The 15,897-nt window shown below is 42.3% G+C and overlaps 1 protein-coding gene across 8 annotated transcripts in view; it reads left to right on the top strand.

Annotated features, from left to right (window-relative positions):
* Nucleotides 1-15,897, top strand: part of LOC135941659 (leucine-rich repeat-containing G-protein coupled receptor 4-like) — a 106,409-nt gene that overhangs the window by 88,032 nt on the left and 2,480 nt on the right. For 7 of the 8 annotated variants that reach the window (XM_065487274.1, XM_065487278.1, XM_065487276.1 and 4 more), the window contains 4 exons: nt 12,574-12,885; nt 13,326-13,553; nt 14,362-14,745; nt 15,462-15,778. In XM_065487274.1, coding sequence (XP_065343346.1) covers nt 12,574-12,885; nt 13,326-13,553; nt 14,362-14,745; nt 15,462-15,778 — 1,241 coding nt within the window. The remainder of the gene's footprint in view (nt 1-12,573; nt 12,886-13,325; nt 13,554-14,361; nt 14,746-15,461; nt 15,779-15,897) is intronic. The other variant, XM_065487277.1, reaches the window with a different exon arrangement.

The following is a 15,897-nucleotide window of genomic DNA, read 5'->3' as shown; positions in this document are numbered from 1 at the left end:
TGAGTATTAACTTAGTCAAAAGGCACACGTAAAATCTCGCCTTTGAATAATATTATTATAAGTTATATATTGTAGTATTATTATAAAGAAAGAATTCAACTAGCATAAAACACAATTTTGAGTAATATATGATAGAAAATCATTGATAAAATAGCGGCATTCACGTTATTTGACACTGATTAGCTTCCCACATTGTATATCGTTGGTTGAAAGAGTAAACTGCCACATGAGGAGCAAACACAAGAAGCCCTTTCAGGTTTCGCATGACAACAAAGGGCTAAAGTGGCCAAAACAGGCTGTCAAGGGACGGAGGTGTTGCTGCTGTGTGTTTCCCACTTTCTCGCCCGTTTGAGTCCATTTCGGCACCCCCGGCCGTTTTCCCTCTCACTTTCTCCCCCTGAGCGAATCCCACGGGACGGACGAAAACCGAGTCCGGCCAGGCGAGGCGGTGCTCACGCAATTTCCCTGCTCTCACCAGGAAGATGGGCAAAAACGTCAGAGGAAAAAAAACGGAAACTCGCAGTTTGTGTGCATTACTGATGATAGATTATTAGCGGAGATGGAAAAGCTGGCGGGTGCTCATTAAGCTCTGCTAACGAAAAAAGCAAATGACCCGCCGCTTTTATCTCGCAAATTGGATTTCGCATTATTAACTCGCTCTCGGTCCATTTTGATATTCGGGCTGCCGCCGAGAGATGAATACAAATGCGCGTCGCCCAGATGTGTATGCCGCGCGCTGCTCTCTCTCACTCTCTGTGTTCGTTATTATAAATAAGCGGGTGGAATATTTTTCAGCGCGACAGCTGAATTACGATCACGTATATTTCGCAGAGAAACGAAACCATCCGGCCATTTCCCGCCGCTGATAAATTATATCGCCTTCCTCGCGCCAGCTAATTCAAAAATGTATACACTACTCGCTCTCGCATTCCGCGTGCTACAATAAATTGCAGCGCTCGTCTCGTAAATTCTGTTCACCCCGTCTTAATGCAGGCGAAAGGGTCAAAGCACCCAGCACGACTCCGAGTGGGAATTCAATGGTGCGCTGGCCTCAAATCCGATTTGGCTCTGATGTGAAAAATTTTTGCCCTCATTCTGGAGCAAAAAGCGCGCGCGCGACGGGCGACATCATACATACACTGGCTTTGAGCCGCTTTGCAGGCTTTTCACCGAGATTAGGCTTGTTTGCCGCCTCCCTTGATCCGTCTGTCGAGCGGCGAAGATAAATGAGCTGCACTCGACAATGCAAAATGCAAGCACAGCCACTTTTTTACGAGCCGCGCCCACGAGTCATGCACACATGCACGCCGCTACACTTCCTTCGAGACCCGTGGACGACGGCCCTCAGTGCGGCGTGTCTGGCTCCACGGCACTTTGAAGTTTCATTAGACTTCTGTTGCTGCCTGTCTGAAGGACGTTTCGGCTAAGGATTTGCACCCCTCTGTCTCTAATTTTCTCACTTGGAATGTAGCCAAAGTGAAACTGACGTGGGGTATCGCTGCAGCTGCTTAAGAGAGCTTTTTAAACCTACGTGATTAATTTGATTTTAGGAATTTGATTTAGATTTGCTGCAGTAGGGATTTAATGGAAGGATACTGAAATTCTGGACCCAGAATAACATTTTAAATTCCATTGCTAACGCCCTTTTAAAAAGCATCTCAATTTTTAAGGTCAGGTTAAATTTTCGTGGTTAAACCAAACTTTTCTGTGTGGTCTTACACATGAAACACTGCTTTAAACGAAGAAAAATTACACGACGTATAGATTTCATACATCAGCGTGATTCACAATCAGCTAGTTTAGCTTTAAAACACCAAATGATGAAACTGCCAACTAAATAACTACTGGATTTAGGGAACTGTTCTGCTGCGCAATTGAATTTTCAGACGCAAAATAATTCACGTTGCTCTACTGAGTAATTTCATTTTTGAAACATTCTCTAAGGCTATGAATGTTTTCCCAGATTTTTCATGTCTAAATTTCAAACTTCTAAAAGTCTCTTTTTTGAGATAGCTTATCTGCCTCTGAAAATTCTTTTTTAGGCGATTGATATTTAAGCTTCAGGCGCTCCTCTAACCCGTAGGGACCCGGGGGAATCTGATTTTTGGCCTTGTTTGAAAAGCAATCTCTAATGTCTGCTGCGCACGATGCCACAATCCGAATATGTACGTCACCCTTCTCTGTCATCCCGTCCACGTTTCCAACCTTTCGAATGCACTCCATTTTTTAACATTAGTGCCCGCTGCTGGCGATTTCACGCTCACTGGCTCGCTAAGAAGACGAGTGCTAATATTTGGCCGGTGTCAGATGTGTCCATCTGCCACGCGAGCTGCCAGCCAGCAGAATTATTCCACACTTGATATTGGAAAGTGGCGATTTTCGCTGACAAAGAGTCACAGCTGGCCACTGCTGGGTGCACTCGTGTGCGCTCCAATAACTCGAACGTCCCTTCAATCCGCGCGCGCGTGCCAGCAGAAAAAAAATACCTTTTCCCGCACAAAAGGCTGGATTAAAAAAAGCGAAAGGACCGCGTCGTAAATTATTTCGCGCAGGCGGGGCCGGCCGTCATTAAAAATGTTTGAATGGGAATTAATCTGACCGCTGGCGTGATTTATCGTTTTGGGGCCGTTAGCTGCTGCTGCTGCTGCTGCTGCTGCTGCACCAGAAAGCCAAGGTTACTCCCTGTTTTCATCTGGCTGCAGAACTTTTGAAATGCACTCACTGCAAATGTGTTCAGCCATTTGCTACGATCAGAGCTCACTGCATTAAATAATAATTCTGCTGTGGTTGCCTTATAGAGCGTATCAGCCAGTAAATGAGCTCATTCAACAAACACATTTGCTGACTGAAGTCGAATAATTCACACCACACTAGCAGGCTTAACGTTCGTTTGAAAGTCAAGCAACCCATTGGGTAAACGACGGTAAAAATGTACTTTCAATTGAATCATTACTTTATAGTTACTGTGTTTGTACAAGTTACGACAGTACAAAAACTGTGGGTGCACATTTGAAAATATTTTTGATTTAAACCATTTGAACCCAGGATTGCACACTCTTTTAAAATTGTTTAGTCAAGCAAATATGTAATGGACATATACACAAATCATTAAATTTATAAGACCGAATAAAGCGACACAGAATTTGTACTGCAAACTTCGCATCTTACCACATTCGCGTTGGCATTTGCAAAACGATATACAAAAAGAGGGGACGACAAGTGCGCGCTTGGATACCGCAGCCAAATTCTGCAAGTGACTCTGGCCGATCTCCAGCTTCCTCGTCCAAACTTCTCGGTCCGCTCTGAGCATTCTTACGGTTTCCCACGCCTTTCTGCACGAGATATTTCCTTTATGCTTTCGAGCCTATGGAATCTGACGCCTGTCGGTTCCACGAATTCACTTCAACTTTGCGATTGAGGATTGATCTGCCTTTTTTGGGTCCTTGGGTTTCTACGTGTAGTGGTCAATGGCCAGGAAAAGTTTTTATCCAACTTCTTACGCATGCCTGATAGACATTTAGCAAAAGAGGGATAGGAATCTCTTTACTATACATTGATAGGAAAGTCGGAAAAAACCAGCAGTTTTCAGTTTGCTATTTTTCAGCTAAATTTTCACATCCTTAAAAATGAAAGTGAAATATGTATGATGCGTCTAGGCTTACTTTGAACAGCAACATTTTGAGTAAAAGTATCCGATGACGGTTGCAATTACACTAACGAGGCAAAAAGTAAACGCTTCTGAAAAATAATGAGATGAATTGTGAACGCACTCATTTCACAGCTTCCTCGCTACATCTGCATGCACAGCCACGGTGTGTGCATTAGCAAATTACGATCCAACCACCGCGTACGAGAGTTAGAGAGAGAGAGAGAGAGAGAGAGAGAGAGAGAGGCCCGCTGTGCAAATTGAATTTGCATTCATCACGAGCGAAATGAGGCTGCGCCGTCAGCCAATATTGCCGCGCTTTATCCCCAGTATTTCGTTTCATTATGCAGAGCCAGCCGCCGCGCAAATATGCAAAAACAATATTTTTCTCCCCGTAATGAGGAGCAGTCTGCTTTTCACCAGCAAAGCGCCAGGCTGGTTTCCCTTTTTACGCCGGGAGCTCGTTTTCCGCGTCCCGCGCAGACTTTTTATTGCAAAGTACATATATTTGCTGTCGTATACAAAATTTTGCAACTGCGAATCAAATTCCCACCCGCCGCTATGTTTTCCAATGTGATCATTTACAACGTTCGCTTTTGTGCGGAAATTATTGTTGGAAGTTTCCAGTGCTGAGCTTGATTAGGCCAGCGGCCAACCGTAAATAATTCTTTGAAAGGCTTTTTAAACTTTTTAAATTTTGCAAAAACAATGCAACCGAGCATAGCTCGCTTTAGTTTACGCGAGGCAACAACAAAAACTTGCACATCAAACAGCAGCCCCCGGCTGAAATTCACTTGGACTCGCTTCGGATTGAAGCCAAAAACTTTGTCCAAAATATGCACGCCGACAGAGCCAGGTACAGGAGCGGCAGAAATTCCAGATTTTTGTTTACTTGACTGCCCCTAAGGGCTTATGCAGTGGAAAAATTCCTTGCAGTCTCTAAGCTATTTGCAATACAATATCTAATTCCTTTTGTGCACGCGCTATAAAGGTACACACAATGCCTGCGTATTTGGCGAGGGATTAACAGGCGTCGAGTTATGGAACTGCATCTTCTCGGCTAGAACGCTCTTGTGTGTTGCCAACAAACAGAAAATAAATGTAATCAACGAGCATATAGCACCCCGTCCTCTGATATTAATTCACTCGCAAGCCCTCCACGCCCTCTTTTGCTTAATTCCAACTTGCAGTTTGTAAGCTGTGTTTGTGGCAAAATGACTTGGTTACGTTTGAAATGCAAATTTCTCGAGAGTTTCATTCGTTCTGCTCTACCTTGATCACACAAAGTAATTTTATTGTTGCTTTATGAACAAAATATAATTTTAAAAATATTGCTTCTGCATCCTCATGTCACACCAAACCAGAGAAATATGTTCATTTCTCTTTTATATGTTTAATGACATGGGCAATGTTTTTTCCAATGGAATCAGCTCAAGATAAATAATTTGGAATCCGTCAAAATAATACATATCTTGCTCGAAAAAGAATGAACCCAACACTAAAGTGTCCTGAAATCTAGATTTAAAAAAATTAAAGTATAATATTTTAAACTCATTAAATAATTGTTTTCACTCTCCCAACTCGCCCATTTATCGAAAAAAAATTTTTTTAGTTAAAATCCCACCTGGCATCAGAATCTAAATCTGTCAGGACTTTAGGCGTTTTATCACTTTCAGGGGGCAGAATATCTTGCATCAATCTTTTTGTATTCTTCTCTCATTCCTCGTTGCTCTGAAGACTTGCAATCGTAAAAATATTTGGTCACTGGCAAATCCCCATGCAACTAAATCAGATTATTATAACATTCTAGTTCCAGACAATTTCAATTTTTGAACAAGTTCTCAAGCGTTCAAAAACTCTTTCGGACAAAAAAAGCACCCTTTTTAACACAAATTATTAATATTTACTGTCTCAAGCTTCCTCTAATAATCTAGGGGAATCTAATCAGCCAGTTGTATTTGTTAATACATCTGTGAAATGAATGATCGGTGTAGAAACTAAGAATGTGTTTTGTTCTGGTTCTGCATCTCATCTTTAATAATTATAGGTATTCAAAATGCAAACGAGAATGTTCAGATAAAGTGGGCGCAGAGCGGAAGAACGTCAATTTTCCACTCTCTCCGAAGTGGGTCTCATTTTTTGTGATAAATGTGAGCGCCACTCTATTTGGTCGGCTGCTGCTAATCTCAATCCAATATAAAAGGCAGCCGCTAATGCAAAGCGCGGTCCCGGTGGCAAGATTCGCCGGATATAATGGAGGCCGACAGAGTAAAAAATGGTATGACGAACGACTCTCTCCGCGCGAGCCGGGAAAAGAGAAGAACCGCAGCACTCGGCTTTGTAATTGAATTCTCGATTTCAACGCGGCCGAGCGGAAGTAATTTTGATTTGTTTTTTCAAAGTGACAATCAGCGCTAGCAGTGCGCAGAGCATTTGCTGCTGCAACTGAAAGTTCACTCGTGCTGGGGGAGAATTAAGGGGGCTCAGGGTGGGTTTGGAGCTTCGCTTTGATCAAACCACATCCGTGGACTGTTTTCCTTTGAATCAAGACCGAACTAATCATTAGGCAGTATTAACTTGGATCCGTTTCTTTGCCTGGATGTCTTTCTGAGCGCAGTCGAGTGTGCTTTCAAAGTGGTTTCCGCACTCAAACTTAGAAATCCCTTAATTCAGGTTGCGTTTACTTTGGATAATTGCAAATACAAATCAATGAAATCATAGCATATTTCAAAGTGAATTAAATTGAGTTTATCCTCCTTAATTTCGAATTTCATGAGACCTCTGAAGGAATGAAAGGACCCCTGAAATACACCACTGTTGCCACTTTATCTAACATTCAAAATTAGAAATTAATTTTGAACAAATAGAAGTGCTTCCTGACAATAGCAATTATTTTCGTATTAAAATATGTAGCTAAAATTAATTGTACATTTCGGGGAATCTATTTTAAAGAAGTTATTTCAATGTTGAGTGTTGAACCCAGACACAATCGATCCAACCAATATGCATGTTTTCCTGCTGCCAGTGGATGATGCGTGTTAGAGAGTTCAAACCCGATTTCACGCTTTAGCCTCCTTTGACTTTCGCCTAACAGCACCCGTTGATAGCTTATTTTCATCTGATTATTCCAGAGACCTGGTAATTACTGCTGTTCACTGATTTGAATACTAATATGTTTATGCAACTGGCTTAGCGGTTAGGGCGAGCGGGTTGCCTACTCTGTAAATCCACAGTATGAATAAATTAATCAACAGCGGAAATGGCATAATGTCAGAGCGTTTACAAAAAAGACAGTTCAAAACCCATTAAATTATATTATACAACGCTTTGAGTGGCCATTGCAAACTGGTCGAAACACAGCAATTAGTCTGATTACCATGTGCTGTCAGGCTTCATTAAATTGATGGATCTGTCTCGGCACTCGTATGCAAATTCCCACTGGAGGCTGCCTGCTGGAGAACAGCGAAATAACCGTAAAATAAAGAGATTGAAAGCAGAGCTTTATGGGCTAATAAAAGTTTGCCGAGCTGTGACCGAAGCAACGGCGGCTAACAAGCAGACAGGACACGCAAACTTATCTGCGACTTGCACGTTGCGCGCGCGAGAAAGAGAGCGGGCGACAAGACTGACTGGAGAGAAAGAGAGGCGCGCGTAATGAATTTATGCAAATGAAATCCTCGGCGGGCGTGTTTTTGCGCACTTTTCGCGAAAGAAAACGAGAAAAGACGAGTGCGTTCGGAGACAAAAGCGTCTCCTCATCCACTTTACGGGCGCGAGAGCTTTCACGCGCGCGACGATCAATTTGTTTAATTTATTAAATTTCTTGTTTGAAAATGTGCGCGCTTTCGTTCGCTCTGCGCCGCCGTTTCCAGCGTCACTTGATATTCAAGCAATGTAGCAGACGTTATTTAAATATTTATACATTACACAAACAAGTCGGAGGAGAAAGGGGCGCCTTGTGAAGGAGCTTTTTGCGTCTTATTAAATTTATTTCTCCATCCCATTACACCAGCCACGACAACAGCGAGTCAAGTACAGCGCAGTGTCATATATGTACACTCTTTGCGGCGGCGGCGGCGGCGGCGACGACGACCAAATTATATTCGGGCCAATGATGTTTTTTCAGCATTAAACGCGACAGCCAGCGCTACTACTCTCGCTCGGCATTAAATTCACATCGGTCGTTTCGTTTGTTGAGAAGTAGTTCGCTCGCCATGGTAGCCGCCCGCCGCTCTCGCTTCTTGCGTGTGTGCAATTTCCCCCTAATGTTTCCTTCCACTTTGCGGTTTTTGTTTACGGCGGCGGTCTTGTTACCCAAAAGAAATTGCCGGCGATGCGGGAAGCGTTGTTAGCGTCGGCCTGCAACTTGTAATTGAAATTTATCAAAATTCCTTTCCCAACTGTCTCGTCCGGCTTTTTCTCTCCACTTCCAACTTCATGTCGGCCTGTTCACTTTCTCCCCATCCACGCAACTGTTTATTCCGAGCTATCACGAGAGTTTCAGTCGCGTTTCCTCTCTCCCACCTTGACATTCACTCCGCCGGCGCCTCCGATGGCACTGTTCACACACACTCCTGAGCAGCTTGATAATCCAGTGCCAGATCAATTTAATTCAGCAGGCAGAACGCCAACTTTTCGATTAATTTTGTATCACATTTCCTCCCTGAGAAAGACGGAGAGGGATTGAGAATGTTTTACTTTAATTCAGCTCACTCAGAGAGAGTGATTGAGTGAGGGAATTGTGTTTGAACTTGATCGAGCCTACCGAGGGGATATCTTCGGCAGCGCCTATGCCAACCAATGGCGGCTTAGTCAAGGAAAAGAAAGGAATGATAGCTTTAAATAATAATTATTGCTATCTTCAGTACGTTGTTTCCTTTATTCCTATTTAAATTTTTGCTTTGTTATGAGTTATTATTTTTTACTACTCATTATAATCGGTAAAATTTTTTTACCAAATCTTCATTTGTGATTGTTTGATTACTTCCATCAGAATCACATTTGCCAAAATCCTATTGTCAATATCATAGTGCGAAAAGACAAGGGGATTAGGAGAAGTTCCGCCCCTGAAACGAGTTGATCTCCCTGGCATGCCCCGTTAATCGCCTTCGCTCGCTCACTCACACTATGCGCAGCCAAAAATCATTTTTCGTGTCAACTCGTCGTAATACAAAGCGTATCAGCGGAAGACTCATATTAAAACGTCTGGCGGAGCTAACGAGATGAACGACAAGAAAGGGATGACTCCGTGCCCACGAATAACTAGAGATCGCCTTGATGTGCACGCTGAGAAAGGAAATTTAACTCAGTCAGGGTGGAAGATTTTAGTTGATCAAGGTATCTTGTAATTTCGAGTCTATGTCGTTTGGTCATGTTATATTTTAAAGAATAATTTTGCACGGCACTCGTTATTTTGCCTTTAATTATGTCCGTTAAAAGAATCCAAGGAAATATGGAGGATAGTTTGCCCAAGGTAGCTATAAACTCACTAGACATATTCGAACGATTCCGATTTATATTTAAAAATTAAACATTTCAGAAGAAATATTGTAAATTAATGAAGTATCCTAAATAGCCTTCTAAAATCTGAACAATCGAAGCAAATCAAAGGGGGAGCTTGTCGCAGAGAAATTAAAATTTACAAAGTTGGATTCAGTAAATTTGGGAGAGTTTCTCGATGCATTTGCAGCCCAGCGAACACAATGATTCCCATCATTCAATTTTTTCCACTGTACCTTGATCCATATTTTTCCTCCCCTATTTTTCCATTTCCCCTATAATTTCTGATTCTTCTTTCGAATTATCAAATAACTTAGAAGTCCACCTCGGATAATTTCTTTGAATTATTCCGTTTTGGAAAAAGCACAATAATAGAATCGTGAAGTTGATTCGATTTAAATAATGGCAGTCTGTCAAGAAATGTCTAAATTCGTCTTCGTGCAGACAGGAACTGTTAAGTAAATTACATATTCCACTTGTTCTGGTCTATAATGTGATGTGCTCTGTATAATTAAATTGTGAAGTTGTCTCGCTTGAATCTACCACCCAGCAGCAGGGTTATTACGCGTTGCTTGTCGTGGCCTTGCGCCGCACAGGCTGCCGTGTGGGGTGGAGCGTGTGATACGCTTGATTAACATAATGCTCGGCACGGCTTATCTTTTAATTATATGCAGATAGAGTCGACAAGTTTTCGTACCTGCGAGCCGGTCTCGCGAATTTCATGTCGGGGGATCAACAGTGCGCGCGGGCACGCCTAACTCGCTCTCGGCCGCAGCTCTGCCGCGCGCAAGGCAAACACACACACACACACACACTCACACGCACGCACGCCAAATGAATGGCTTTTTCCTCCGACACCCTTGTCGTCTTGTTTTACAACCTGAAAATGGCATTTCGCACTCGCTGCCGCCCGGTGAATGGAGGCTGCTCTTACATTCCGCTCGGCGACGCCGCAAGATTTATCCTTTGCAGAGCGAAATGAGGAGCGAATTTTCAACTAACCGCCTTTGTGACCTCGTTTCGTTTCGGCATGATTTTCTCTTGCTCCCTCGCACCTGCCTTATCTCTGCTCTTTTATCGGCCTGCGCGAAAAGAAAATTAGCCTGCCCTGCAGCGTGTGCAACCGAGCACCAATTTTGACTCGAAATGAGACAGTGTCGGGAATATCCTAGCTCGCTGGTCGCTGCCTGTGCAATGACGCAATTAAACCCAAGGCCTATGTTTATTGCTAATTGGGTTTTCCAGCATACACATATTCAATTTTCAAAGAGATTAATTTCAACTGTGCTTGCTGCTTTAATTGCTAATTCAGTATTATGTTCTAGCCATTTAACAAATCTCTATAAATAAATTGGTTGCTGTAAGTGTCTCGTGTTTAAAAATATATATTTTGCTCGGATGGATATCAATGCAGATGCATTACAGCACATTTTGCCATCGCACATCAGCAATACAATATTATCTCAAAAGACTGCACAAAGGAGAACGTATCTCGTTATAAAGGCAAAATGAGCATTACGGAGCTTTCCAAGACTCTCGCGCCTCCACATATATATTCAGCTGTATAATATTGAATATCGAGAGGCAAATACAAACTGATCCTCTCTGCTTCATATTGATGGGCTTGCAAAGTACACCTCCGTGTTCGCTCCTCGACTGTATTCAGTGCGCGCCGAGAAATGTTTCTGCTCCAGATGCAGTATCAATAGCTGCGCCGAGCAGGGCAATTTAATATGTCACGATGTTAGCTTCTTCTCACTCTTTTCTCAGTGTATATTGCATCTGGTTCGCGAGAGCACATGAGCTAGGGGCAGCGCACAAAGCTAAAGTCAGGTGCTTGCAAATGTGGCTAATCAGCAATTTACCCAGATAATATATGTATTTTACCGTCGAAAATTCGTGTTTCGTTTATATAACCAAAATTAAGCATGTCATACGTTGACATTTAAAGTAATTATTATAATCCAAATTATATAAAATACAAAGTGAAATAATTGCACTCTAGAACGTTTATTAAAATCTATATATCAAAATTTGTATTTTGAGTAGTCTATATTACCTCCATAAGAGTTAAAGATATTTTATTTTTAAATTTCTTGTCTTTCCAGGGACTTTTCAAATAAGCTGTAGTATAAATAAATTGGGATCGGCTAAATATTTTTAACAGCCTTTGGTTTCGACAAAAAACAATCAGACTTATAGAATAAGAACCACAAAGATACTCTGTGGGGAGTGAGAATTAAAAACAGGATTGACAACTTAAAGCTTGTACTGAAGAGTGAGGATTTAAAGAGAAAAATGAGTAAATTTGGTATCGCACCAGACCACCACTGCTTCAGCCCTAGCTACTTGTTCTTACTAAGATTCCTTCGTGCATTTAAAGCAATTTCAAAGCTTAAAATACTGCTTCTTTTCTAAAAGGAAACTTCCGTGCATCTCGTAGAAAGCTGCAACTGCTGCTCAATCAAAACAATTTCAAACAGTTATTTTACCCATTCTAATTTTTTCCACTGCCCGCTGTTGGACTGGCTGGAGAGCATTCGTAATAGCAGAACACGAGGTGTGTGCTGTGCCAATCTGCGCCAATATATCTCTGGTCTAGTGTTGCATGCATGAGTGCAGTCCATTCACATCTCGTTCGCTGTTCCTCAAGTCAGCCGCTTCCGAATTGGCAAAAATAAGCGTGCAAGTGCCAATGGATATCGAAGGGGTTCTTCTGCCTTCTGCATGCGAGTGCGGGAGCGATGGAAAACAAACTCTCTAACACCGAAGAGGCGAGAGAAAGAGATATCAGTCTGCGAGGCGGCGCGGATAACAGAGCTGAATGAATATCGATTCGGGGCGTTTGACTGGAAAAACAGGAGGCGGCCCATTGTTGTTGCAGCTGATAGCTGGAGAACACGTGTTTAATGGAATGATAACAGTAATGCGGCCCGCTGCAGGCCTGCCTCAGCCTTGCCGCCAAATTGTTTGTCAAAAATTTCGCGTCGTTTGCACGCGCTCCTTTCTTTCTCGCCGAGCGCAAACATTATCAAATTTTGTAATTTATGTGCAAATATTTTTGCGTCAGCCGCACTCTGGAGCGCGTGCTTTTTCGTTTTATCGTGATCATGCGCGCTTTTTCCACGCGGAGTACACGCCAGCAGGGAAATTTTTCGGGAAATAACAGCGGACAGGGATGGTTTTTGGAGAGTCATAAATTTGGAACCGCCACTGGAAAATATAATATAATGCTTTTTTAATGGAAGCCGACGTCAATAGCAGGTTTGTGCGCAAAGGCACAAATCCTGCAAAATTCAATGATAAAAACCTGAACTTGAAATAAACTGTTGGCAGAGAGAAAAAATGAAAAATAAAAAGTGAAGCGAGTAATTTTACAGCTGAATTCCAACAAGCGTTTTAACCGCATTTATTGAATTTTGTTTCAGATTGTGTCATGTAGGCTTGCTAACGCGATGAGGGCGTTATGGTGGCTGGTGCCCCTGCTGCTGGGGCCCCCAGCGGGAGCCATGTGCCCCTCGCAGTGCATGTGCGACGACGCATCGCTGGTGGCGTCCTGTGAGAACGCACAGATCGGAGTCATGCCCATACAGTTGAACCCCGAGGTGGAGACGATCCGGCTCAAGGGCAACAGCATCACCACCCTCGAGCTGTCTTTGTCCTTCTACGCGCGTGTCCGCTCACTCGACGTTTCATTCAACCTTCTTCAAAACCTTGGCTCTGGCTTATTTCAAGAGCAGGTATGGAATGCCCTGTAAAAATAACACTGATGGTATTACAACACTTTTGACTTTGTCAGAGAACGGGAAACATTGAAAAGGGCAACACTTTATTAACAAGATATTGATTTTAATCCGTGGCTGATTTCGGAATAGAAGACTGTGAAATTATAATTTTATTTTAAATTTTGTAAAAGTTTAATTTGCAAAGTATGGAGAAAGCAAAATACCATTTTGTTGTAATATGCTTCAATAATTTAAACATATTCATTAATTTGGTTAAAATTAAATGTTTCAAATTCTCATCTTTTCATCTGTTATTTTTCGAAGCATGAAATTTTTAATGAATTTTTCTTCTGGCAAAACGTCAATATCAGTGACCGTCTAAACTATTTTTCTTTCTGCAAAAAATAAAATATGAGATTCAACAAAGATGTAAACGTTTATTAATATTTTTCCAGAGTCGATTGGCAGAGTTAAACGTGAGCAACAATGAAATCACAATGATTTTCCCTGAGGCGTTCTCTGGTTTGACCGAGCTGCGTGTCCTCGATTTGTCCAACAACCAAATCTCCAGTGCCAGTGAGGGCAGCGTCTGGAAGGGCCTCGAGAGCTTGTGGGAGCTCAATCTTTCACACAACAGACTGGACGCTCTCGCGGCAAAGGTCCGCCCGAAATCTTCTACCTCGGTACAGGACAGAGTGTCTTGTGGCGTCCGATTTACTTATCTTGGTGTTATTAAATCCGTGTTACTTGTTTCCTTGTGACGTCAAACACTCTGTCTTCCCTTTTGACCCGTCTAAAAGTTCTAAAATTCAATAATTATTTTGTTTAAACCAATGATTTACTGCTTTCTAAATCAACCTAGCACGCGCAGCACCTGCTTTACTAAAATAAAATTATCTGCACTTGCTGAATTTTGAAATAAATAGATAATTTTTAGAACAAAACGCGTTTTGCGTGTATACTGTAACAAGTTATAGTTGTTACAATACTGTGAGAAATTTGTGTCTATAAAATTCTTATAAAAAATTATCTGCCGTGGCTTATTAAAGCAGATCACACTTTATGCATATCAGCAATATTATACTAATACTGCTAGTTTCCATTCTATTCGAGAAGATTATAGTTTTTCTTTGCAAGCAAGCACGTACTTTGACTGCCAGTTTCCTTTTACACAGAAGTTATGCAATAAAGAGGCTGCAGAGTCGTCTTCTCTGCAGGCTAAATATGTATAAGCCATCGCACAGATGCTTCAATAATTCCTAAACGTATATAATACACACTGCACATGGAATGTGCCGCAGGTCGTAAAAGCTGCTGCATCTTGCACTTCTATAAAAGCGAGTTTTACTGACTTTATTTTCAATTTTGACTTTTATACTGAGTTATAAAACGAAGCTTACGTGCAATGAAAAATCATTATTCGAGTCATATAGTTAAAATATGACGAGCAGTGCATTTTGACCAGTAGATTTTTTGCATTATGCCCGACAGGACGACGACAATGACTGCGCGCCGTTGCGTAACCTGCGCACCCTGACGCTGGATGGCAACCTGTTCTCGTTCCCACCGTCCAACTGCCTGGCCCACCTGGACTCGCTGCGCCAACTCGGGCTGGCTGACAACAGACTGACCTTCATCGGAGACGAGGACTTCCCCGCTGCCCTTAGTGACCTGCAGGCCCTGAACCTGCAGGGCAACCAAATCTCCAGCCTGTCACCAAATTGCTTCGCCAATCTGTCGCAGCTGCACGCTCTCGACCTAGCGGACAACAACATTACGTTTGTGCCGACAAACTCGCTAGCTAGGCTGAAATCCCTTCAGGACCTTGACCTCAGCGGAAACCCCATTACCAGAATCGCACCGCTTGCCTTTCAGGTGAGATTTTTGTATTGATTTGAATGGACCGAAATGGGTAGTAAACATTGGAACCACGGGAAATCGTTAATACCATGATAATTGCATGTGAATACGAAATCTGGAATTGGAGATTTTTAAGCTACAGTGAAATATTAAAAGGGCTACGAATTTGAGATATTTTGGTACAATTTATATTAAGGTTCTATAGGGCATTTAGTAAAACCATTCTTCGTTGTTGGATTTAAACTCTTTCTTTGCTGATTAATTCGGGGTTTACATCAGTTTGTGTAGCCTAATTTATACCAAAAATTATCCATATTACAATTTAAGGCTCCAGAAGGAAAATTTCTGGAACAAAATCCTATATTTCTTTTCCGACCACAGGCATTTTTTCTTAATTTTGAAATCCGGTGACTTTCTTTACTCCACCATTAGTTATTTTTGTCTTTTTTATCGCTTTCGAGTTTTACCTTGCAGTTTTTTGCGAGTTTTTTCGCTAACGAGGTAAACTTCTCAGACTCAAAAACTGGAACAGCGTGCTTTTTGGAAAATAACAGTTCCTCGTCCTCAAATTGAGAAAAAAATAGAGAGGTTACTCTGTCTCCATTGTCAAACAAACTGTTGCCTCAAGCTGGTAAAATAATTGCTGGTACCCGCCGAGCATGCAAACACGGAGACACTTAGCATTATAGTAAGGGGGCTGGATTGACGTGGACGGTTGGATCTGCCAACAGGCGCTGTTCGAGTTGAGAAGACTGCGAGTGTCTCGTCTGAGTGAGCTGGAGCACATTGATCCGCGAGCCCTGGCGGAGAATGTGCGCCTCGAGGAGGTCCGCCTCGAGTTGTGTCCTCAACTGAAAAGGCTGCCGCCGCGCCTTTTCCACTCCAACCCTTTGCTCACCAGAGTCGCCCTCAGGGGCAACGCGCTGCAGACAATAGCGCCCGGCGACCTGCCGCACCGCCAGCTGCGCTACCTCGCGCTCGCGGACAACCCTTTCAGATGCAACTGCTCCCTCCTCTGGCTATGGAAGCTGGCCAGAAACTCTGCGCAGTAAGCTTTTTAATTGAAAATAGAAATCAATCTTTTAAATTATACACTTTATTTTCCTCTCATTTATATATACATAGTAAAAGTTTTTACATAGTTTTAGTTAAAAAAACTTTTTAATT

The sequence above is a fragment of the Cloeon dipterum genome, chromosome 4 (assembly GCF_949628265.1).
Source record: "Cloeon dipterum chromosome 4, ieCloDipt1.1, whole genome shotgun sequence".
Taxonomy (NCBI): Eukaryota; Metazoa; Arthropoda; class Insecta; order Ephemeroptera; family Baetidae; genus Cloeon; species Cloeon dipterum.
The sequence above is the reverse complement of the archived record's forward strand: the minus strand, read 5'-3'. Positions and strand labels throughout refer to the sequence as shown.